At 37.8% G+C, this 23,788-nt stretch overlaps 1 protein-coding gene across 6 annotated transcripts in view; it reads left to right on the top strand.

Annotated features, from left to right (window-relative positions):
* Positions 1-23,788, top strand: part of LOC131428309 (1-phosphatidylinositol 4,5-bisphosphate phosphodiesterase) — a 165,752-nt gene that overhangs the window by 57,645 nt on the left and 84,319 nt on the right. For 5 of the 6 annotated variants that reach the window (XM_058592164.1, XM_058592163.1, XM_058592162.1 and 2 more), the window contains 2 exons: positions 14,534-14,729; positions 14,802-14,861. In XM_058592164.1, coding sequence (XP_058448147.1) covers positions 14,559-14,729; positions 14,802-14,861 — 231 coding nt within the window. In that variant the 5' untranslated portion in view covers positions 14,534-14,558. Of the gene's footprint in view, positions 1-14,444; positions 14,465-14,533; positions 14,730-14,801; positions 14,862-23,788 lie in introns of those variants that run through there. The other variant, XM_058592167.1, reaches the window with a different exon arrangement.

Raw genomic sequence — 23,788 nt, forward strand, 5'->3', positions numbered from 1 at the left:
TCAAATGAAAGGTCTTATGGTTCCATAGATCGCTATTGAATTTTATTCCGATCCGACTTCCGGTTCCGGAATTACAGGGTGATATGCATTAAAAAAATGAAAATAAATGTCACTCACTTTTCTCAGAGATGGCTCAACCGATTTTCACAAACTTAGATTCAAACGAATGAATTCTATCTTTATCCGATTTCCGGTTCCGGAATTACGAGGCAATATATGCAAATCTATGAGAAAATGCTCATTCAATTTTCTCGAAAATTTCTGAACCGATTGTTACAAACTAAGTTGCAAATGAAATGTCTTGAGATTCTTCAGAAAGTTCTCGAAAAGTTGATCCAGATCCGATTTCCGGTTTCGGTATCACAGTGAGATTAGTAAAAATTTTCAATTTCATGAGGATTTTTTCATAAGCGATGGCGAAATGAGATGCGCATTTTTTATAAAATTTACTGGTAAATTCATCTAGTTAACAGACCTTGTTAGTTGGTGGATATATAAATCTACTTTGGGACTATTAGTGTCCGGTTTCCGCTAAACCGATTTTCACAAATCATGATTCAAATTAAAGCTCTCATTGTCTTAAAAGATACTGTGCAATTCCATCCAGATCCGACTTCCGGTTCCGAAATTATAGGGCAATAAGTATCAAAACTTTCAAACTGTCATACAAAATGATGCAAAATCGGTACGTGCTGGTACGGAAGAAGAAAAAAACGCCCCCGCCTAGCACACAGCGTGCTTTGTTCAATTTTGTATAGCGTGCAGGGTTGCCACATTTAAATCTTTATTAACATGACATAACTGTTTACAAATTGAAAAGGTGATGGTAGTTTATATCGAAGAAAGTTTTTGATTGTATTCAAGTTTCAAAAAAAGAAACTTGACAGAATCTTCTAATGATGTTTTTGAAAATATAAGTAATGTGAGAAAGGCATCATTACACCACTAGGTGGATGAGAAAGGATTTTTCACATCTGGATTGTACTAAGCAGCGGTTTCCAGCTTTTTGGCATTTTTTCACAGGTTTTGCGCCTGCAATAAAACCAAAAATTTTCGGAATCATATTTTCGTGTTTCTGAGAAGTTTAGCTGCCACAGAATGCGATGCACAGAAAGACAACCTAAAAGCGCTTCGCATGTACAGAGCATGTGACTTCACAAAGAAAAATAAGCTGAAATATTTCCAACTCTGCTATGAAAATAACGCTTCTATTCTTGTGCAACGCAGACTATATGAATGAATGATTCGACCAAAAAAATCATTACCGGTAACATTCACTGCTCCAAAAAGCTCTATTTGTCCGTTTGGCATTCATCAGGAATGCAAAGGACAAACTGTATAAGACCAAACCAGCTTTATTTGAATCAATTATTTCTGTATTTCGATACATATAGGGTAACAGAGGTATTTTGGGAATCTATATATATTTTGGTCCACCTAACAAGCTTCATCGATTTAATCGGATTCTTTCGATGTTAAGTACCCCATGTTGCATCAGTTTGAAGCTAATCACATTAAATTGCCTATTGCGGAAGGGGGTTTCAAAGATATCACAACATTTGGTGGATATTTTTACAAAGTGGCCAAAATAAAATCAACCCTAAAGTGGACCAAAATACCTCTGTTACACTAAAGCTTGCTTCAGATAGAATTGGAACAAAGACAATTGCCTGTATTTCAGTTATTTATTATTGAATTCAAGATCTTTTTTTATACAAATGTAGCGTTTTCTTCATACTCTTAAGAAAAAATACGGATAAAATTATTCGTCACGGTTTCGAAGGAATTCTCGAATTTTTCCTGTAACACGGCTCAGTAGGCGGCGCACACCTTCTGCATCCATCGTTTTAGCTATCTTATTCCACCAGTTCGTCATCTGATTGATGTCTTTGACAACCTTTCCCTTTGCCTTGAGTCTCCTCTTCATGATTGCCCAGTATTTCTGAATAGGGCGGAACTGGGGGTAGTTGGGTGGGTTAAGGTTTTTCGGAATAAACTGGACCCCTTTCTCTGCATACCATTCTTGAACGACTTGGCTGTAATGACAGCTTGCCAAATCTGGTCAAAACATTACGGGATGGTCGTTAGATCGAATGAACGGCAAAATTCTGTTTTATGGTCCGATTTGGCTGTTTGCTAGTTCGATACGACTTGATTCTTTCCCGGAGTCGAGTTCTCCTCACGGTACTATGGGCAGCATCGAATTTTCTGGCCAAATCACGGTCCGACAGATTAGGATTCCTCTTAATCGTCTTCAAAATCTTACCACGCAGTTTCCGGTCGACAGTTCCACTCCGACGACTGACTTAAGGCTTCCGAATCGTCGTCAATGTTTCCTTATACCGTTTGATAACTCGCGATACGGTATTTCTGGGCAATTTCAGCTGCTTAGCTAGCCTAGATGCAGAGCACAATGGATTTTATTTATTTATTTATTTATTTATTTATTATTGTAATATCCATCGGATACGAAATCTACATGGATATGGGTGGAGAAAAACCCATTTGAGTTGAACATAAAATATGTCATTCTCAAACGGGCGCAAAAACCACCATTATTTAAAAAACAACACATAATAATTATCACAATACATCTAAAACTAATAGTCACATAACATTATTGAAAACAAAATACACATAAATTTAATTAAAAACAAAAATTAAAGACTAGAAAAAATATCAAAACACAGAAGACCGTTTGACTTTACTAGCGAAGCGGCTGGATGATTCGCCAAACTCAAAAAGATCTTCTACAGCAGTGAATGATCGAATGGCAGCGGTTATCGGTTCATTACATCCAAAACTAGTTCTATGAAATCTTTGCTGAAGTAGAGTGCCATTCCGCAGGGTTCTGTTCGGTGCTCGAAAATTAAATTTTCCAAATAACTGTGCACAATTTTTTCCTTTATTTCGGCTTCTATGTTGATTGTTTACAAAGTACAGTCGATTTGCGGAATGTCCAAAATCATACGTGAAGCTGACAAAACTCCCGACACGTGGGCGTCAAGAACTTCCAAATCCGTCCACCAGGAGCGCCACAATATGAGCAAAAGTTTGTTCCAATTCTAAATGAAGCAAGCTTTAATGGTAGTATCCGATGATTAAACTTGCAAGAATATCAGAAGCTATGGCATTGGAAACAACAAGAAGAAGTAATTTAACGCACACACACACGCCAATAGCACTTGGAAACAGAGCGAATAGTTAGGCACACTGTTGCATAATAGAATACCTTTTCTGAACTATGAATGACGTCACAAACAGCAGCATTAGACCGGTGCGAATAATGATCTCTGTCCCCGAAAACAAACAAAATTTAGCTCATTAAATCATTTTTTCAATGAAAAGTCTAAACTGACTAGAATTGGGATCAAAATTCTTATAGTAAAGTGATAACCAGAAATTTATTCCAAATGCTATTCTATAAAAATTTTCCCAAAAATTCAAACTATTCTATAACTTCTAGTATTAAAGCTCATTGACATTCAGTCAGAAAAGGGCTCCGAAAATAGTCACTATTCATATCGGACAACTGGACAATGGAACGAGTGCCGAGGGCAACCCAGCCTCAAAGTCTGATGAAAACAAAACTAATGACGATACACGATGGTGCTAATTTTATTCGATGGAACTAAATGAAGCAGAGGGGAAAAAATCAACCTGCCAGAAACTAGCACCAATGTCCCATATCTGACGGACAGAGATTTTTTTCATCCTTCACATATGCTGCTGTTAGATGCAGTAACAGCTGTCCGATCACTTGATGAGGGTTGTTTTCAGAAGTTTTATTATTTTCCATCACTGATGCTGCCACGTGTTGGCTAGCCCGGTCGGCTATTGGACAATTAGAAATAGTACGAATATGTACCGAACACAAACAGCAAAATAGCAAAATCAATGGCGTTATCTGGGCTTAATACCTTTTTCATCATTCCTTATCGCTTATGTGTTATAAAATGAGCTTTCCTGTATGTGGGGTTTGATTGACGGTTGGCTCTATTATGAACGATTTACGTCATAAACGAGAGGGCACCGGAATACCTTCCACAGTCCGACAGCACATCGATGCCCGACTCCGATACAGTACTTCCTATTTTAGAAACAGCTAATTAAAGCACTATTTGTTTATGCGGTACATCTGGTAATTAATCAAATCGCCTTAGGCACCGGCGACTTGTTTTGTGCCAATATGGCGAAGCCCGTTCATCATGAGCCGGTAAGTACAGCAATAACATTGTGACCAGACTGCAGACTAATTAAATCCGAAAATCGCACTTGAAAGTGCCAATCTGGCGCTCGTATATCATTCTGTAATACCTTACGAGGACTTTCAGTCGAGCAGCAGACGATTGCAACGATGAAGTAATTGCAGTCCTGCGTTCGCAACTACATATATCATGATTTTCACTGCAAGCAAAATAAAAGCCAAGAGAGAAAAATACTACCGAATCAGCAAAAACCGTTCGAAATGTTTTCCACGTGCTGAATGGCGAAAACTTCGGCAGTCACTTGAAATCCATCCGACCAGTTGGCTCCTAGCTATACAAATTTACAAATCTTCCGTTATTGCACTTTCCCATATCCGAAGCGAACGCTCGCATGACAGTGCAAATTCATATTTTGAGTGAGATTTGAGTCGACGGCAGAAGACGAACCTGTCGGCTTTCATCTCGAAGACAAACGCCACAGGCAGGAAATCAGCGTTAAGGAAAATTGTTGAAACTTTTCTCATTTTCCGAGGAAGCGTAAGCATGTCATGACGGTTCCCGGCATATTCAAAGCTCCGGTCCGCCGTTCATGCATATACAAAGTTTATTAACGGCGGATGTGAGATTTACATGCGGTAGCTTCCTACGAGTCTCGACACGTTGCAGCAACATACAAGACCCAACTTATTTGCTGTAGGATCGGTATCACCGGATCCTGGCAAAACATTAAACTTCAATGGAGGGGTTGCTCGTGCAGTTCGTAGAATAAGTTATCATCGGATTATTTTACTGGTTTATACAGCAGAAACCTATCAGGAGACAAATCGGTTCCCGATCGGTACTCGCTATAATGGCAATGACAAGTTACACTACAATAGACTAACTATGTTATGCTGTAATTGGAAACATCCAAGTGGAAATGAATCTGCTCGTCAACTAGTTTGACATCTTTTGGTTCGATTTTGAAGGGGTTTTTATTATTCATTGGTTGAACGGTAATAATAGTATTAAAATTCTGTAGAAATAATTTGTTTCTCCAACTATGATTATGACGCAACAATCTTTTCAATATTTACGTTTTGCATCGGGAGTCAACCTACTACCCCTACAATTATTGAAATTAGCATTAGCCTTAGTATATGGGTTGCTACTACGTTATTGATTAGGACTAATTGTGATTTTTGAAACCTGTAGAACTCCAGACAGCTCATCATCAGATATAGGTATGCAATGCTTCGTATAATATTGGGAGTACAAATGCATTCGGTCCGTTTTTTTTTTTGGGGTCACAAATGCATTTATTTCAAAATGAAAAGAATTTAAAGATTAATCAAAGTTTCGTCCATCAGTAGTCACTACTTTTTCCCACTTCTCAGACAATTTTAGAATTCCGTCTCGTGAAAATGTCTCTGCTTTTGAGGGGATCCCAGTTTGAACCCAATTTTCGATTGCTGTGAAAGAATTAAACCGATGATCTGCCATATCGTGTCGCATCCGTCGGAACAATCAATAATCAGAAGGAGCAATGTCAGGAGAATGGGGTGGGTGCGGCAAAATGTCTTACTTTTGCGACATGAGGCCGAGCGTTGTCATACAGGATAACAACTTTATCATACTGATCGCCCGTTATAGTAGTATATTATGTTGGTCCCCCCAGATGCACAACATGACCTTCGAACCATGAATATTGGGCTTTGGTGTTTATGTTGAGGTCGATTGCAATAATTGACAGGGTATAGCGTACTATTTTTTATTCGTAAGGTTATCATAGAATATCCATTTTTCATCCCCAGTAACAATTCGAAACCCTTTCTTTGTTGCCGTTGAATGAGCTGCTCGCAAGTGAAAAGTCGCCCTTCAATGTCTCTCGGTTTCAGTTCATAAAGCACCTAGCTGACTTACTTTGGAACAATTCCCATGGTTTTTCATCGTGCAGAAACTACTTGTAAAGCCACTTGCAATGATTTTGCAAGCTTATCTTGAGTTTGACTCTGATCTTCATTAAATAATGCCTCCAACTGTTGTCTTCGATTTTTCCAGAGCGAGGCCTGTCTTCAAAACTGAAATCTCCATTCTTAAAACGTCGAAACCATGCCCTACATGATTTATCAGTTGAAGCATTATCACCATAAAAATTCACAAGCATTTGATGCGCATCAGTTGCACCTTTCCTCCAATTGAAACAGAAAACTTAAACTTCCCGCAAATACTGCTCGGTTAACACAAAATTGCTCATAATAAATACAGTGAAAAACATGGTTTGAAAAAAAATTCGAAGCAATATGAACTGAATATTAGGGACAGATATCTAACCTCTTGAAACTATCGGCATTGGTTGTTATTGTTCAATATTCATAACAGCTAGAGCAATTTGAAATCAATTTGTACTCCCAATAATATGACATAGATATCAGTTAAGTCGAAAATTTCATTGAAAACAAACATCGATGTAAAATAATATGGAATGCATCGACTTTTAAATTTTAAATGAATGTGATGAATATTTTGAAAGTAACGCTTAGTTCTGCTTCCAAAATATATAAAAAAAGAACTGTGAAGAAATCGTATACAAAATATTTTTATCTTCGTATGTATGTATGTTTGTATGTATGTATGTAGGTAGCCACCATCCTAGCTGGAGGCTTGCTCTGCATGCCAGGGCCGGTGAAAGAGGTGGGTACGGTGGGTAGTACTACCCACCCGAAAATTCCAAAGGTGGGTAATTAACCACCTGAAATTTCTAACGAAAAATAATAGTAATATTAGTATCATTTATAACAATAAAAATAGTTTTATTGTAACTGAGAATAATAAATAAAATCAGAATTATAAAATGCTAGTCCTCAAGGCAGAGCAAGGATGTGAAGATATACAACAAAAAGGTGAAGCGTGGCAATGGTCATTTGAGCAAGAAGAATTTTTTTAGTGACTTAACTTTTACCTCTAACCAAAGGGGTCGAGATTAAGCATCTCATTCGTGCAAATCACTCGAGTCTCTGGTATGCCGGAAAGTACCGAAAAAGGTCTACCATTTACTATACGAACCGGTAAAAGAAAAGTTACCAGAAGCTGTCAGTTTCTACTTGCGACAGCATTCTTATACACATTGAGTTCTTCACTGTATGGATATTCTTCTCAATCGCTATACAGCTAGTTGAACATCAGAATGAAAGGTTTGTTCGAACTACTGCTTATGCCCCCAGAGTCACAGCGTGCTGGCTGTTTAGCCTAGGTTGTAAGCGGTATTCAGTAGCGCTGCACTCACCGCTACCTGATGGAAACCCATCATGCTATTTTTACTTTTTCACTATCAGAGATAGTGAAGAATTAATTGTGTAAGTTCAACTCCTCTTGCGAAAGTTAAGTTAGTAAAAGATTTCAGTTTACTAAAATCAACCTTGTCTCATCTCGCCTTTCCATTCTTTATCTTCACATAAATGAAATCACTCAAAATCTTTTGACGTAGGATTTGTTTTCTATACCGGGGTACAAATTCATAACATAGAAGTATATCCCTAGGGTATCGACGAAACCATGGTTCAGGGGGATGAACGTGAGTCGCGATTTCATTCACGTGATGTCTCGGCTCATGTCCAATCACTACACATTCAACGCGCATCTCCGGCGTATTGGGCTCGCAGAGAGCGGTCTCTGCGCTTGTGGTAACGATTATCAGGACATCGAGCATATCGTGTGGACGTGCGTGGAGTATACTGACGCAAGGTCTTTATTGAAGGACTCCCTCAGGGCCCGAGGTAGACCACCTGATGTACCTGTTCGAGATGTGTTGGCAAATCGGGATATTTCATATATGATGCTCATATACAAGTACCTTAAACACATAAATATACAAGTGTGATCCGTTGCATCTGGCATAGAAAGTTCTCCTTTCCTTGGCGAGGTTAAGAATAATCTTCACCTACAGGTTCGGCACTAACATCCGCCCGATTCTCCCGATCCCCTGCCTGTCTACCATCTCTATCTAAACTAACAAGATCTTCTTGCTGTCACTAACTTTTTCGCATACCCCTTCCCCCGTCTCTTCACCATCTCGATGTAAACTAATTAGATCTTTGTCGTTTTTAGTCATTCGTTCTCATACCCTCTTTTCCACTCCGTTTTCCACAACATTTCCATGTTTTTTTTTCATTCTCTTCGGCAACATCATTATCATCGCCCACGGAAAGCCGCCCCAGTCAACATGCGGGCCATCCGCCGGGTTCTCGTAACTCGGGGGTGTTTCCCGCGGACCCACAAAAGAATGCGGCAGCCTTTGAAATGTTTCCATGTCACGAGAATTATTCCCATGTTTTCATCACCACCGCCACGAAGAATCACTCCCATCGATGAGGGACACACGCCGGATCTTCAAAGACTCGAGAGTGTTTCCTGAGGATCCACAGGGACAAGCCCTTGGCATCATAAACTTTAACAGATTGTGCCTTAATAAAATATATCTTTGAAAAAAAATAACATAGAAGTAAAACCATATAGACAGTGGCAGAGATGTCTATCTCCTCTGTGTGACGAAGAGCAAGCAAAATTTCTCCCCTCGCACTGACAACTTCAACGAGAGCTCTTCTCTTTCACATTTATACACCACTGTTGTATAAAGTGTGCACGCATCATGAGTGCGTTTGTTTATTTCCTTTTACCTCTTCCACTGAATCGCACCAAAGTGCTAGAGCATTAGCTAATAAATTCTCCGAGGTGGATGCAGATACTTTCACAGAGGTGTACACGCCGGTGAGCACTCTGCTGTATGGTTTTCGTAGATGAAGCGTGGACACGCAAAATCAGCAAAATAAAACAATTTATCGTAAAATTTTCGGTTTTCCTTGCAAATTTTTCATAGCAAGGCCAGATCTACTCTCTATTAATTGAAGTTCACAGAAGTGTTCGCTCACCATCACGCGCCAGTGGTCACCTGGGTGTATTTAGACGAGAGCGCGTGTGAGCGATTCATGCGAAGAGAATGTGTTTCACTCGCGCCAGCTGCTTTAACCACAAGCACACACTCAAATGCTGTCTATTCGACACTGAGAAGAAGTGCGCTTTCCTCTTTGTGCGGTGCTTCGTTTTTTTCATCCTCGGTGTGGCAAAAATCTGACTCTAGCGTGTATCACTCTGGTGAAATGCCATCTCTGGACAGTGGTTAGGTTTTGAACATCTACAACTCAAACACGAACAATGTGTAACTCTCCCTGTTTTTCAAACCATTGTCATTCCTCTAATTGATATGACGGTTTCGTATACATAAGTTCACGGTTTCCATATGATTTCTGCTCTTCAATGAGTGCGTTCGCATTTGAAAAAATTACTCACAGAAAACCAAGTTCAGTGTCGAATCGCCTTGCACTCTGTGCGGTTCGATACTGCCGTAGAGAAGGTTGCTTTCACATCGTCCAAAAAGCTCAGGAACTAACTAGGAAAACAACATTTCTTGAGCAAAATTTCTTTATTTATTATCTAAATTTTTTATATCATACTTATAGAATGATTTGTACATGGCCTTGAAATAGGCTTCAGTCTCTCAGATCATCGAATGACAAGTATTTGCTGGGGGCTAGGTTATTGAGAATATGGTGGGTGAAGAAACAGATCGGTGCCCAATACGTTCAATTTGGCCATTATTTTTATTGACTTGTGGCACGGTGCATTGTCTTGGTTAAAAATGATTTTTTCTGCTTCATATAAGGCCGTTTTTTACGATTCCATACTTCAAACGCATTAATAACTCCTAACGCATTAATAACTAAAAACTTTTGTTGGTACTTCCTTTTCAAGATAGTCGACGTTAATTATACCTCGAGCATCTAAAAACGGACGCCATACTTGTTGCAGCTACCTGTTGCGTTTTCCCCGTCTAAATGTTGAAGCAAGTCCGGAGAATAAAGATAGATCCATGTTTCGTCCACTGTTTCATACCAACGCAAGAAATCCTTTTTATTGCGACTAAACAGTGCCGACCAGCTCTCTGGATTGTTGATGCGTTGTTGCTTTTGATAGATTGTGAGCGAACGAGGCACCTATTTGGAAAAGATTTTTTTCATGCCCAGATTTTCGCATACGATCATAAAAGCACTTCCAGTTCAATCGGACTTTGATTTTGTGTTCATCCATAACGATTATCAAAACTTCCCTAGGCTTTGGATGATGAGCTACAGGGTGCGTACCCCCCTTTGGCGGATGGGGGTGGGAGTCAATTTATACTTCGTATTGACAAAGTCGGACCATACCGAGATCGATCGATCGTTCGCTTATAAAAGTAAAAAGAAAATTGTTATGTTATCTGGATCGATCTCGGAGTGGACAGGACTAATACTGCTTGAAATTGACAATAGGTCATTAGGTGGTTTCGAGCATTCTTATGCCTGGAGTTGGTCACCAATTTGAATTATCTTGATCTAGTTGGGATGAATATTAATATATAATAATCGTCCTGGACTGGTGAATTTAATTCAAAAAGGAGGACTATTGTTATCAGGAATAGGAGTAAATTGATATCTTATGAACCGTTTAGCAACTTTTAACCCTTTCCGATCCGGTTCGGTGTCGGTAATGTTTACAAGTTGCAATGACAGCGAGGCTGATTGATCGGGTGTAAATAAACTCTCAAATCGGGAAAGGTTTGAATGTACTTAAATTTCTCCAACTTGGACACATATGTCACCTTCTAACTAAGAGTGTGAGATGTGTGTTGTTAATAAGAATATTAAAAATTGCATCATTACCAGGAGCCTTCATGTTTTTAAGTTTCCTAATAATTGATTTAATTTCATCAAAATTCGTCTCAATAATATCATCTTGTGATAGCACTTGGGTTGAAATATGATCATATTTCAGTGAGACTTCATTTTCAAAAGGACTCACAACGTTCAAATTAAAATTGTGTACACTCTCGAACTGCTGAGCAAGTTTATGAGCTTTTTCGCCATATGTAAGAAGTATTTGATTTCCTTCCTTGAGAGCAGGAATTGGTTTCTGAGGTTTCTTAAAAACCTTAGAAAGTTTCCAGAAAGGTTTAGAATATGGCTTAATTTGTTCAACTTCTTTAGCGAAATTTTAATTTCGCAAAAGAGTAAATCTATGTTTAATTTCTTTTTGTAATTCCTTAAGTATGTTTTTCATAGCAGGATCACGAGAACGTTGATATTGTCGTCGACGAACATTCTTCAACCGAATGAGCCGTTGAAGATTGTCATCGATGATAGGAGAATTTAATTTAGTTTGAGCTTTGGGAACTGAAAGTTTCTAGCTTCGATAATATAATGATTCAAAATATCAATTGCTGTGTCGATGTCCGCAGAATTTTCTAAAATAGTTTCATGATCCACATGATTTTCAATGTGAGATCTGTAATCCAACCAATTAGCTCTATGATAGTTGAATATAGAACTAATTGGATTAATTATAGCTCCGTTGGAAAGTCTGAATGTTACTGGAAGATGATCTGAGTCAAAGTCAGCATGTGTAATCGGTTCACTACAAATGTGACTTTGATCCGTTAGAACCAGATCAATTGTAGACGGGTTTTCACGGAAGAGAAACAAGTCGGATTACGGGGATGAAGAACTGTGAAGTAACCAGCTGAGAGTTGATTATGAAGTATTTTACCATTACTGTTATTTTGCCTACAATTCCACTGGACATGCTTAGCATTTAAGTCCCCTATTACGAAAAATTTCGGTCGATATCTTGTGAGTTTTTGCAAATCGCCTTTAAAGAAATTTAATTGTTCGCCGGTGCATTGGAATGGCAAATATGCTCCAGCGATGAAATAAATTCCATGCATGGTTTCAACTTCGATTCCCAAGCTTTCAATAACTTTAGTATTGAAAGAAGGTAAAATTCGATGTTTAATTTGCCGTTGGACAAAAAAGGCAACTCCACCACCCATTCCAGTAAACCTGTCAAATCGATGAACCACATAATGTGGATTACTTTTCAATTTTACATTTGGTTTAAGAAAAGTTTCTGTCACAATGGCAATATGAATTTTGTGAAATTTGAAATTTACTAAAAAAAACATTGGTTGCGAAAATTTTGATAGCATCCGGTATTAAATCACGAAGTAAATCGATTTCACATCATAAATATTCAATCCACTCACCTTTTCGATTGATGCTTTTCAATTTATAATACTATAAAAAACTTTTGTGTTGATTTTCACGCAATTAAAATTTGTTTTGAGCGCAGCAAAAAGTACAAGCGTCTGTTTGCTTCGGTATTCGGTACAAAAAGAACGTGCTGCTATTACACACACATGATATTTGTCGGAATAATGCTATCTGTTTTCTGTCAAAATTTACGGTTTGCTGCCGGCAACCGAACATCTTCCCCTATATTATATAAACTGATTTTTTTATTAACAAAAAATGGTTATGTGCAACAACCAAGCGAAAATTTTGGGGCAAAAAAATATTTTCCTCCTTCAAATTATCAGTAAATTGATTTTAAAAAGACCTGTTTTAATCCACCTAGTGGTGTAATGATGCCTTTCTCATATACAATACTGTGGTATTCTATTCAAAATGTTTCTCTTCGATTTTTGAAAGAAATCAAGGGATTGTTTGTGTATTAACTAGTATAACATAGAGAATAAAATAGTTCTCTGATCGGTTAAGCCATCCAATAGAAAACGAACTATCACATGTACTTCCAGCACCGGAACCCAAGAACCGGTATAATCGATGTCCTTTCGTATAGCTATCAACTAACATGACGTAACAACTCTACTAGTTTTCATTCAAATTTTGAAGATTTTCTACTATTTCGCCATTGTACTCTGAACGACGATTCAAATTTTTGTTGTATCCGAAAATATGCAGTAATTTTTGGTAGGACCTTTCGTTTGACCCTAAGATTAGGACGGTTTTGAGTCCAGTTTAAAAATTTTTTGACGGGTTTTGTTTTGCCGGTGTACAATTTTTAACACACTTTACCCTATAACTCCCGAACCAAAAGTTGGAAACGGATGAAATTCAGGAACACACACACACACATTACTCAGCTCGATGAACAATTTTTACTAGTCGGTTTTCAAGTGATTGCATAACCTTTTTATATGAGAAAGGAAAAAATAATCACAATAATTTTTATTCTATCTTAGATCATTCTGTGGGCTTAGAATTTGCTCTATTAAGTAGAATACGTCTGTCTGAAAATAGATGATTCACAATCGCTATACTGTCCATACTCTCATATCAGTCCCATATCGATTTTCGCCAATTTTGAGTTAGCTTGAGGAATGAAATCTATCGTCAATATACTCTCAGAAATTGCAATAAGAGGTGAAAATGTGAAAAAAATATCAACTCATGTGTGTGCAAAGTACCCGCATTGTCAGAGTAAATTTCAATAATTTCATTTTTTGCAATATTGAAATAGCAAAAGTGTATTACCGATATTTCATGTAATAATACCATAATTTAGCATTAGGTTACACAATAAATCAAAAAAATTCGGAAATAAAATTTTGATCGTTTTTTTCTCGCTAAACCGGACTTATATGCAAGTATGAGCAGTATAGGTCAGTCTGAAAATAGACATCAGGGGCCCCGATTGTAATTTGTGATTGTAAGTTTTATATAAGAACACCATTTAAAGTTCTGTCTGGGAAAAAAAACGCGTTTAAAAAAACCTCAGTGTATAAGATTCCATATTCGGAAGTATGAAACCAGTTTTATTAATACTCCTTTATACCATGCTATGTCTTTGATATTACCCACCCGCCTTTTATCTTATCGTCTCAGAACAATTTCCATTTGCATATCTTTACCTACTTACCTCGTCTTGTTCGTGAATAAAGACGAACACGTATTTCACGAAATATTTTTGAGACGATAATGAAAAATAAAATGGATGGGTAATATCAGAGACTCGTTTCGCTGAGCTCGTTAACAGTTTTTGTCCACCCGTTGCCTATAATCGTTGCGAAGCGCACATTTTCATGCACAACAAACTACTAGTACGAAACGTGACAACCGTTCACTGCAACGCTTAATTTAATAAGCTCGTGTCGATGTTTGATTTATTTAATTACGTATCTTCAAACAAGTGAAACACTAGCACTTGTACGAGCTCACCTGGCTGTCGGTTGACCTTGTTTCGCTATTGCACATACTAAGCGGGGATCGTATTCGAAAAAAAAAACAGACGAACGATGGAAGCGGAAATTCTGTGGTTTGGTTTGGATATGTGATAGGACTGGAAAATGACTAGCAACAAACGCACGTGTATCCTCAGATTCAACTGTCTGTCTGTCTCTCTCTCTTTCTCTTGATTATTAATTAGTTTTCTGTTGTTGTTATTCTCTTTCACAGATCTCACATAGTATTAATATAAGCCATGACCAAAAAGTTTGAATTCAACTGGCAAATCCCGGTCCCAGAGGCGCTACAAACCGGATGCGTCTTCGATCGCTGGACCGAGGAAAAGGACAACAATGAGTTCGAACCGGCGTGCACCTTCAAAGTTGACGAGTATGGGTTCTTTGTGTACTGGAAAAGTGAAGGCAAGGTGAGTCGATAACACCAATTTCTTCTCTTTCTTCTCGCGTATGTCCGGATGAACAATGTTTACTTCTTGCAGGAAGGGGACGTCATCGAACTTTGTCAAGTCAGCGACATCCGAGCCGGCGGAATGCCAAAGGTAAGTGAGATTTGTCTCGTCGAACTTGATCATCAGACAGTGGTTCGTTCTTCTTTCGATTGAATGATTTTATTTTGTCTATTTAAAGACAGTAGAAAACGATTTTTACCTGCTAATCAAACCGACACTACCCGAATCGAATGCCAATAATCGAATGCCTGAGGAGAGCGGAGACGTTTTTTCCGCATTTGTAAACCACAGATAGTTTTAAACATTTCCTAAAATAGATATTTATTTACTTTAGTTTCTCGGCAGTAAACAGCGCGTGACAAACTCGTGCGAGCATTGAATACTTTTTAGACACTTTTCTCGAATAGACCCGTACATTTATGATACTAAGTAAATCAACAGCTATCTCGAAAGCACTTAGCATTGCGGTTGCCGCAGGACCTGGCAGGAACTTTCCTATTGACGGCCGACATAGCGATATGACGATAGCCTGCCTACTCAAACAATCGCTTGAATAAGGAAAATCCCTACTGAGAACTTCACTTCTGCGGTGTTTTTTTTTTTGTGCACAACGGCTCTCGTCGTCGTCCGAAGATCCACGTCAGAAGGAGGAATAAAAGGACATTGTTCATAATTCTTTTGAAATTGAATCTCTTTGGTTGCAACTATGTCAATCGAAATAGGGTTGAATATTTCACTTCACCAGGAGGCTTCGCCAGGAGAAATGATTCCCAACCCTATTCGTTCATCTGCGTGAAAGATATCCATTCCAGACTGAATGAATGGCTATGAGCAATTGGGTGAGATAAATGCTGCCTGCGGTGCGGAAGCCAGGCTGTCACTGACAGATATCGTTACTTTCGAAGGAAACAATGCTAAATGGGAATACAAATTCAAACTCATAAACGGTGAAAAGTGATATGCTAATGACATATCCAGAAGCAGGTCGTAGCATCACTGTGATGCACAACTGAACGTCACTTTCAACACCTTCCGCGACGTTCCCCCGCAAAATCCCACAATTTGAATTGTTGAAAACAACTTCCTCGTCGGTGGTTTATTATTTCTGTATCAATTCAAAGGAAGCCGATTAGCTGACGATGAAGTGCACCTTTTGAACAGCCGCAAAAATCATCCTCGTATCGTCCCTGGCAGTCAGTTCGGGTTTCGTTTGAATGTATTTGATTATGAATTAGTCCGAAAGCAACATTTAATGTGTGGTTTCTAACATTGATCTAGCATAATGAATAGAACATCCATTACTCGATTAGTATCGAAGCTAACAGAATCTAGTTTGTTCATCAAAATCAACAACTGCTACTGTTATAGCTCTGATATATTATCCTTCCAGGATAATAGGAAGCAAACGTTTCATTGAAATGTGTTATACAGTTATAGTTCCACTCAGTTGCTGGGAAGCAAATCGCCCATCGACTGTTTGTCTATAGATATTGGGGACTCTATTCTTGGCTGCATGGCTTTTTGCATCCTATCTGCGTGGAATTGAACATTATTACTGACAGTAAAGTAACCTTCAAAGGGCATTTAAGTAGTAGTTTAGCTGTTTAGCGATGAAGCTTTGGTTGGCTCGACCACAGCTGCATATTGCCTGGCAAACCATTTTTTTTTTGGGAACTAGGCCTTTTTCTTCGTCTTTCGTTGGAAGCTGTTTAAAGTCTTCCAGCACTTAAGCTTTATCGTCAATTATCACGCAGGAAAACTTCGTCAAATATTCGCGATAAAGCTTGCGAGTCCGAGTTTTAGCTGTCACATTTTTTTTTTCACTACCATTCGGTACAATTTTCACCTTGAACGACTTTATGCCTTGCCGGTGCTTGAGACTATGCACGAAAGTTGGAGACATTTTTTATTTTTCTAGCCACAGTTCGCACCGAAAGACCTGCTCTTTTTTTACAATATTCACTAACCTTCGCGTCCTTCTGGTGGTTCCGTTTATGTTCCGCTCCCAGCCTTCCTGGCAGTTGCCAAATGTGTATCGAACGATTCAAGAACGTTATGGAAATTGCTTGCAGAAAACCAAACTTTTTTGCAAGTTTTCTTACTGACAGATCCAGACATTTTCATCGCATTTCGCATGTGCTCTTTATTCAACGCCATCTTCGATCTAAAAAAAGCTTGTAGCACTATAAAAAAATTGTTTTTTCACAATAAACAAATATACATACATCAATCTATATACGATGTACGAAATTAAGGATGTTCAGATTTTGCCACGAATAAGCCTTACGCAGAACATCAAGGACTGAGGACAGTAGGTCGCGTATACCCACGTGGCTTGCTCTGCGTATTACATTTCTCTCCATGCTCTCCATGCTCGCAAATGTGCAAAATAACTCTCGATGGGCCGGGTGGTCAAGAAAGTTTTGATATTTTCGGTTACTAGTTTGACTACATCACATAAAATTCAATAAAGCTACCGCTTGTTGCCATACAAGCCTTTCTGAGCTGATTTTATTTCTCACTATTTTTTCGTTACGCTACCAGGAAACTGGAGCAGAAACAATGGCGCGTGTTTAGAAATCGACTTACCTTCACAAAAATAACATTCACTTCATTTTTATCGCGACAACATATATGTTTTTATGGACTAATCGCATCTAAATTAAATTTACAGAGCAGAAGATATAAGAATTAGCGAAATAATATCTCATTTGGGAAGATATTTGTACGTGCGGTAAAATCAGCTTTTCACTCACCTCAACCAGGAATACTAACAGTGAAAACTACATAAAAGAGTACGTTCAACGCCGTTTATTGCCACTTCTTCACCAAACACCCTGTTTTGGCACGATTTAGCATCTTGCTACGACTCAACAGTGGCGTTAGCGTAATACCTCGTGACCAGGTCGTCGCACAGTGGTCCAAAACTGGAAAAAGACGGTCAAAAGTCTGTACTGACTTTCCTTGATTTTTAAGAGCTAACGTGTCTTCGAAGAAGTTTCACAAGATTATATTACGCTTCTTTTGAAAGTGGCACCTTAATTTTTGTTAAGGGGGTAGTACCAATTTCGAATAAAAATAATTTTTTTTTCACAAAAAAATGGTTGTTTTATGTCTCATTTGGAAGAAAAAAACATTTGAAATATTTTTGCTGAAGATATAAATAATGTAAAAAAATTATTTTTTTAAGATATATTCACTTTATTTTAAAAACATTTTTTTTATTTATTTATTATTACTCTATTACCTAAAGATCTACTACAAAGTGCGCGTAAACACGCAAAAACAAGCAAGCTCATGCTTGCACGCGCAACTTAAGTAAATTTTTGTTTTGTTTACTTTTTGACAATTAACAATATTAGAAAAAATCTAAGCGGAACTCGATGCATTTTTTAGGCCTTTCCAAAGTTAGTTTTAAATATTGAAAATCCGAAAAATTATCAAAAGTTCAACACATATGTTTTTCAAACAAAATATGAAAAAGTATTGTAAACGTACAAACCTTTAGAGCAAATTCAGCAGCTAGAAGTTCTAAATGGAAGATATATATAATAGAGCAGAAACTGGAACAAACGTATCCCCAGCAAGCCGTTCTAGTTTTATTTATTCCACCAGTTCTTCTGTCAAATTTAAAACTGGTCTACGATGCCGTTCTATTTTTTGTATATTTGAAACAGGAGTAAAACACTGCTGGGGCTGCCTCTTGTTATAAAATTCAGATTTAAATTTTCTAACTGACATAAATTATGCATCTAGAACTAGAACAGTACTGAATATACCCTTACGAAGAGATTTCATTCTTAAACGTGTAAATAAATTGAGTTATTGTAAAGCAACACGTTTTTTTAAGACGATATGTTGATCGTGCGACGCTCACTTAGAGATGTGCGAAACAGCTCATACCGGTGAGCAGTTCCCGAACCGATCAGCTCACTGAGGGGTATCGATTCAATGTATCAGCTCATTTAGATTGAACTGAAGGTTTGTTTTGAGTGCCGTTTTTCTTACTCCGTTTTTCTTTCATATCCATGATCGAAATCATTGATGCGCAAAGAACAATGCTATGCGAACTAACTTGTCTGCGAATTATTATTATGTCACATTTGAGAATATCTGCAAAAGCGGCATCCCTGAATGTACCTTAGCCTACTGAGTGAGAGATAAGATTTCTTATTGACAATGGCTCATTCAATCTGTTAAAGAAGGATAAATACACATTTGGAAAAACGAATAAAAGCTCATGCACACACATTCTTCTCATTTATAACTCGCTCTTCAAGAGCCGAAAATCCGTTCAGCTTGTAGCTTGTTTCCACCTTACCAGGAGGGATGCCAGGTCATTTTTTCAAAAATTTGTGATCAAGCCAAAAACCTGTCTGTGCAAAATCTGTGCACGTTTCCTCGTTTCCATAATAGCTGATTTGAATCATTTTAGTAAGCAAAAAAAAGGTCTCACTATTTCCTACCGCTCTGTAATTTTTGATGCTAAACTGTGATCAATTTCAAAAATCTGTGATCGATTTCAGAAATCTGTGAAAATCTGTGCCATTTTTTAAATCTGTGCAAAAGGTTGAAAATCTGTAAAACACATAAAATCTGTAAAACACAGAAGATTAATATCAGCTCACTTTAAAGATTCGATTCACTGGAATAGCTCAGTAGCGAATTGCCCATCTCTACGCTCACTGCAAAAGTGAGTTACAGAAATAGCAGACGCGTGACGTCCTCCGTTTCTTAACCCATTCATGGTTTCAGCATGGCCATAGTGAAAATGAATCACACGAATAGTACTCAGGATATTCTCATTTGAAAATAAATTGGATTAGGAATATATTTTCCTATAAGTATTAAAAAAGTTTGCTGCATTAAGTTGCATATTTCGCTTCGGTACAAGGTTTTTTAGGTAAAAATAAGTAAAATGATGTATAACTTTTCCAGAAAAGAATAAACCTATGCATTACCTTCTACAAAATTATAGGATTTTATATTTTCTACAATTATTCCAAACAAAGTATGTATAAAAAAATAACTTGAAACTAGTTATGATTAGAAAACTAGTTTTAAGGGGGTTGTCATAATTCAATAACTAAAACTAACTTTGGAATGGCATTAAAAAAAAGTTCCATCGAGTTCCACTTAGATTTTTTTTTAGTATCGGGCATATCTTTTCCTATAAATTTTTTGTAAAAATCAGCTGCATAAAATTGCATATTTCGCTTTGGTGTGAGGTTTTATCATAGGTAAAAAAGGTAAAATGTTGTATAACTTTGCCAGGAAACAACAAACCTATGCACTACCTTCAACAAAAATATGGGATTTTTTATTATCTTCAATTATTCCGAACAAAGTATGCATAAAAAATAACTCGAAACAAGTTATAAATAAAAAAAACTGATTTTAAGGGGGTTGCCATAAAAACGCTTCGTATATCCGAAACGGTGCGACCTACACTTTCGGTACATTTGACAAAGTAAATTATTTTCAATAGCTCTAAAACTTTGTAGAAGAAAAAAAATTTCTATCTCTTCAAAAAAAATGTTATGGTTATATTTTTTGTCAAAGTAGGCCATGAACATGAATTTCTTAAAAGCAACTATATGCATTAAAAGAACGGTTTGGCAGCTACTGATTTATGTCCACGTTTTTATTGATTCGAACCACTGTGCGTCGTTGCGAAACTATGAATCGGAAACTGTATTTGATGGTGTTATCATGACTTCACCCAGAAACTTATTACTGGACAATAAATCGTCAGATGAATTTGTCTGCGAGAAGGTTTTTCCTTTTTTTTCGGGCTGGTAAGCTACTCAACCGAAGGACATTGAACGGCGTAATATTCTTACGAAATACGAAGAAGGCGTCCTGATGAACGATTAAACGCACGTGATGTCCATAGTACGTTAAAATTCTTATTGGTAGAAAAAGTAACAAGTTAAGCTTATGATCTGGCAAGGCATTTGCAGTAGCGGACAAAAAAACAGGTTTTCGTGACAAGCGTCTACTGCTTGATTAAGCAAGCGATTCTCAATTCAGCCCAATTATGCAATATTGTGCAGTTTTCAAACAGAAGTTGACCAAGAGACTCTGGATATGACAGAAATGAAGAGTGTCCAAAATATGATGAGTGGTATTCAAAAAGCCGGTTGGCGGTTCAAAGTAAAGGGCACTGGTCTTACAAACCAGTTGTCGTATGATCGAGTCCCGACCTGGAAGGATTCTTAGTGTCAATAGGATCCATAGTACTAGCCATGCAATGATTCTGTACGCTAAGAATCGGCTTCGAAGTCTGTTGAAGCAGAAAGGCCAAATTCCACACACCAAAAAAATTTGAATTTTACTGGTGACTTAATCCCTCATACGATGTAATTCATAAAGACCTAATTTGTCAAATGACGGAAAATCTCATTTGTAATCACTTAATGTTAGATGTATGAATTTAAATCTGTATAAAATGTTCAAAACGACGTATGTAATAATGAGAGATTCTCTTTGTTTACTTTCTCTTTTGATTATTACGGCACTCTTAGCAATCCTTCTCTCCAATTATTTACCGATAATAATAACTAAAGCTATCATCTTTTAATCTGCTCTGGAGAAATTACCGAAAAAAGCAGGAATATTTCGCAATAATCGAAAGAGAAAGTAAATAAAGAGAATCACTCATTGTTACATACGTCGTTTTGAACATTTTATACAGAAATGCACCTTTTACCAGCCAAGCAGATGCATGCTTCTGTAGCTCATTCGATTAACAGGCGTACTTGCGATCCAATGATTCTCGGTTCAAGTAGCGACGGTTGCTCTCAGTATTCTTTTTTTTTATTTCAATGAACTTCATGTATGGAGTTTGCCATGGTGCCTTTGCCTTTTGATATGAGTCGCTTTCAAGTCGTATGAAACAAATTTTATTTTTTTCCATAGGTGCCGTTTTTCGATGTTAAATTTACCATTCGTTTCAATTTAAAAAAAGTATAGTAAAACTCCCTACAGTCGAAAACCGAGAGTAAATCTATAATGCAATCAGATAAAGACTGTCCCAGAAAGTATGGACGCACTTTGATTTCGTTGTAAATAATTCCCAAGTGTTAGATATTCAATAATATTAGACTACAACAGAATATTATTCTCAACATTTGCTACTTAGCCATTGTGGACTAGCTGGCGCACCTTCTTGCGAACGTTCCTCATTAAATTCCGGACAGACTTCTTGGCGACAAGTTTTGACACTTTTTTCCAATCTTTTCCGAACTGTTGAATGGTTTCGGCTGCCGAGACATGTTTCCTAAGATGTGCCTTCGTTAATGCCCAAAATTCCTCAATTGGTCAAAGTTGTGGGCAATTTGATGGATTCATGTTATTTGGGACGAAAGTGACATTTTTGGTAGTATACCGTTCTACCGTTGATTTCGAGTAGTGGCAAGAAGCAAGATCTGACCAGAAGACAACAGGATCCTTGTGGCTTCGAATCATGGGTAGAAGTCGTTTCTGTAAACATTCCTTGATGTATATTTCGCTGTTCATTGAAGCAGTGGTGATGAAGGGTTTCGAAATCTTACCGCAGCTACAAATTGCTTGCCAGACCATAGCTTTCTTACCAAATTTTTCGGCTTCAATCGAAGTCTCGGACTGGTTTAACATTTGCCCTTTTCGCACCGTATAATATTGTGGTCCCGGCAAGGATTTGTAATCGAGGTTCACGTAGCTTTAGTCTTTAGTGCAGTTCAAATTTCCAGCAAGAATCGTATTGTACAGCTTTCGAACCCTCGGCCTGATCGATGCTTCTTGTTTCGGACTACGTTTTGGTTGTTTCTACTTCCTCTAGGTTCGAAGATTCAAACGTTCTTTAGCACGAAGAACATTTGACTTCGAAGTGCCCACTTTTTTGGCCACATCCCGAACTGACACATCCTTCTTTTGCTCGAACGCCTTCAGTATCAAGTCAAAGTCTTGGCATTACATTCCTTTTGTGGAATTTGGCCTTTCTGTTTCAACAGACTTCGCAGCCGATTCTTATAGTGTACAGAATCATTGCATGGCTAGTACTATGGATCCTACTGACACTAAGAACCCTTCCAGGTCGGGGCTCGAACATACGACAACTGGCTTGTAAGACCAGCGTCCTATGCGTTGAACCGCCAACCCGGGACAACGCCTTCAGTATACGTTTATCCAACTGAGGATTAGCAGGACCTTTTTTCGACCCGTTTTCGGTTTATCCTCAAAGGTGTTATCCTCACCGAACTTCCTGATTGCATTTCGCACGGCTTTTTCACTTACCCCTTCCAATTTTGCTATCAGTGACAGTCCGCGTTCTGTGCACCATTTGTACACAATTTTTCGGCGTTGTTCTGCTTTCACATTCCGAAACAAACTAATGAAAACGAATAAACAACTGCACAAGTGGTTAGAGAAGAGTGTAAACAACAAAACGCAGCCATAAAAATTGACATATCGTGAACCAGTGCGAACAGTCTTGACCCTAGATTGCTTGATGTGATAATATTAACAGAAGTCCAGATCTGTTCTTACTCCTAGAGACATCTATTGTCAAGTGGAGGAAGCAAAACTGTTTTTTTTAAAGATTTCTTAATAAGAATGACTCAGAGGATAAGGCACTGAATCAAATTTTTCATCAGAATGCAGCGCTAAAAACTTGTAGTACCAATAAAATGCTTGTTTACTGCTAATACTATTGAATGTTGGAAACCTGGAAACAGCTTCTCCGGTATTCCATAGACAATAAATCATAACCAGCCGCGATGCGTCCAGTCGTATCAGCATTTTTCAACCTCTATCGTGAAAACCAATATACAATACAATGTTGCTAGTCTCATTCCCTGATGAAATCAACTATGAAGACAATGCTGTTCCAACTTCAGACCTATTCTTAAATTCATCCAGGGAACCCGAAATAGATTCGAGTTTGCCTTCCGCTTGTTGTTGTGTGAGAAAACAAATGAAAGAAAAACTCGCTTCCTTTCCGATCCAGCTAAGTATATCACTTGAACCACGTTCCT

Source organism: Malaya genurostris, chromosome 2 (genome assembly GCF_030247185.1).
Source record: "Malaya genurostris strain Urasoe2022 chromosome 2, Malgen_1.1, whole genome shotgun sequence".
NCBI lineage: Eukaryota > Metazoa > Arthropoda > Insecta > Diptera > Culicidae > Malaya > Malaya genurostris.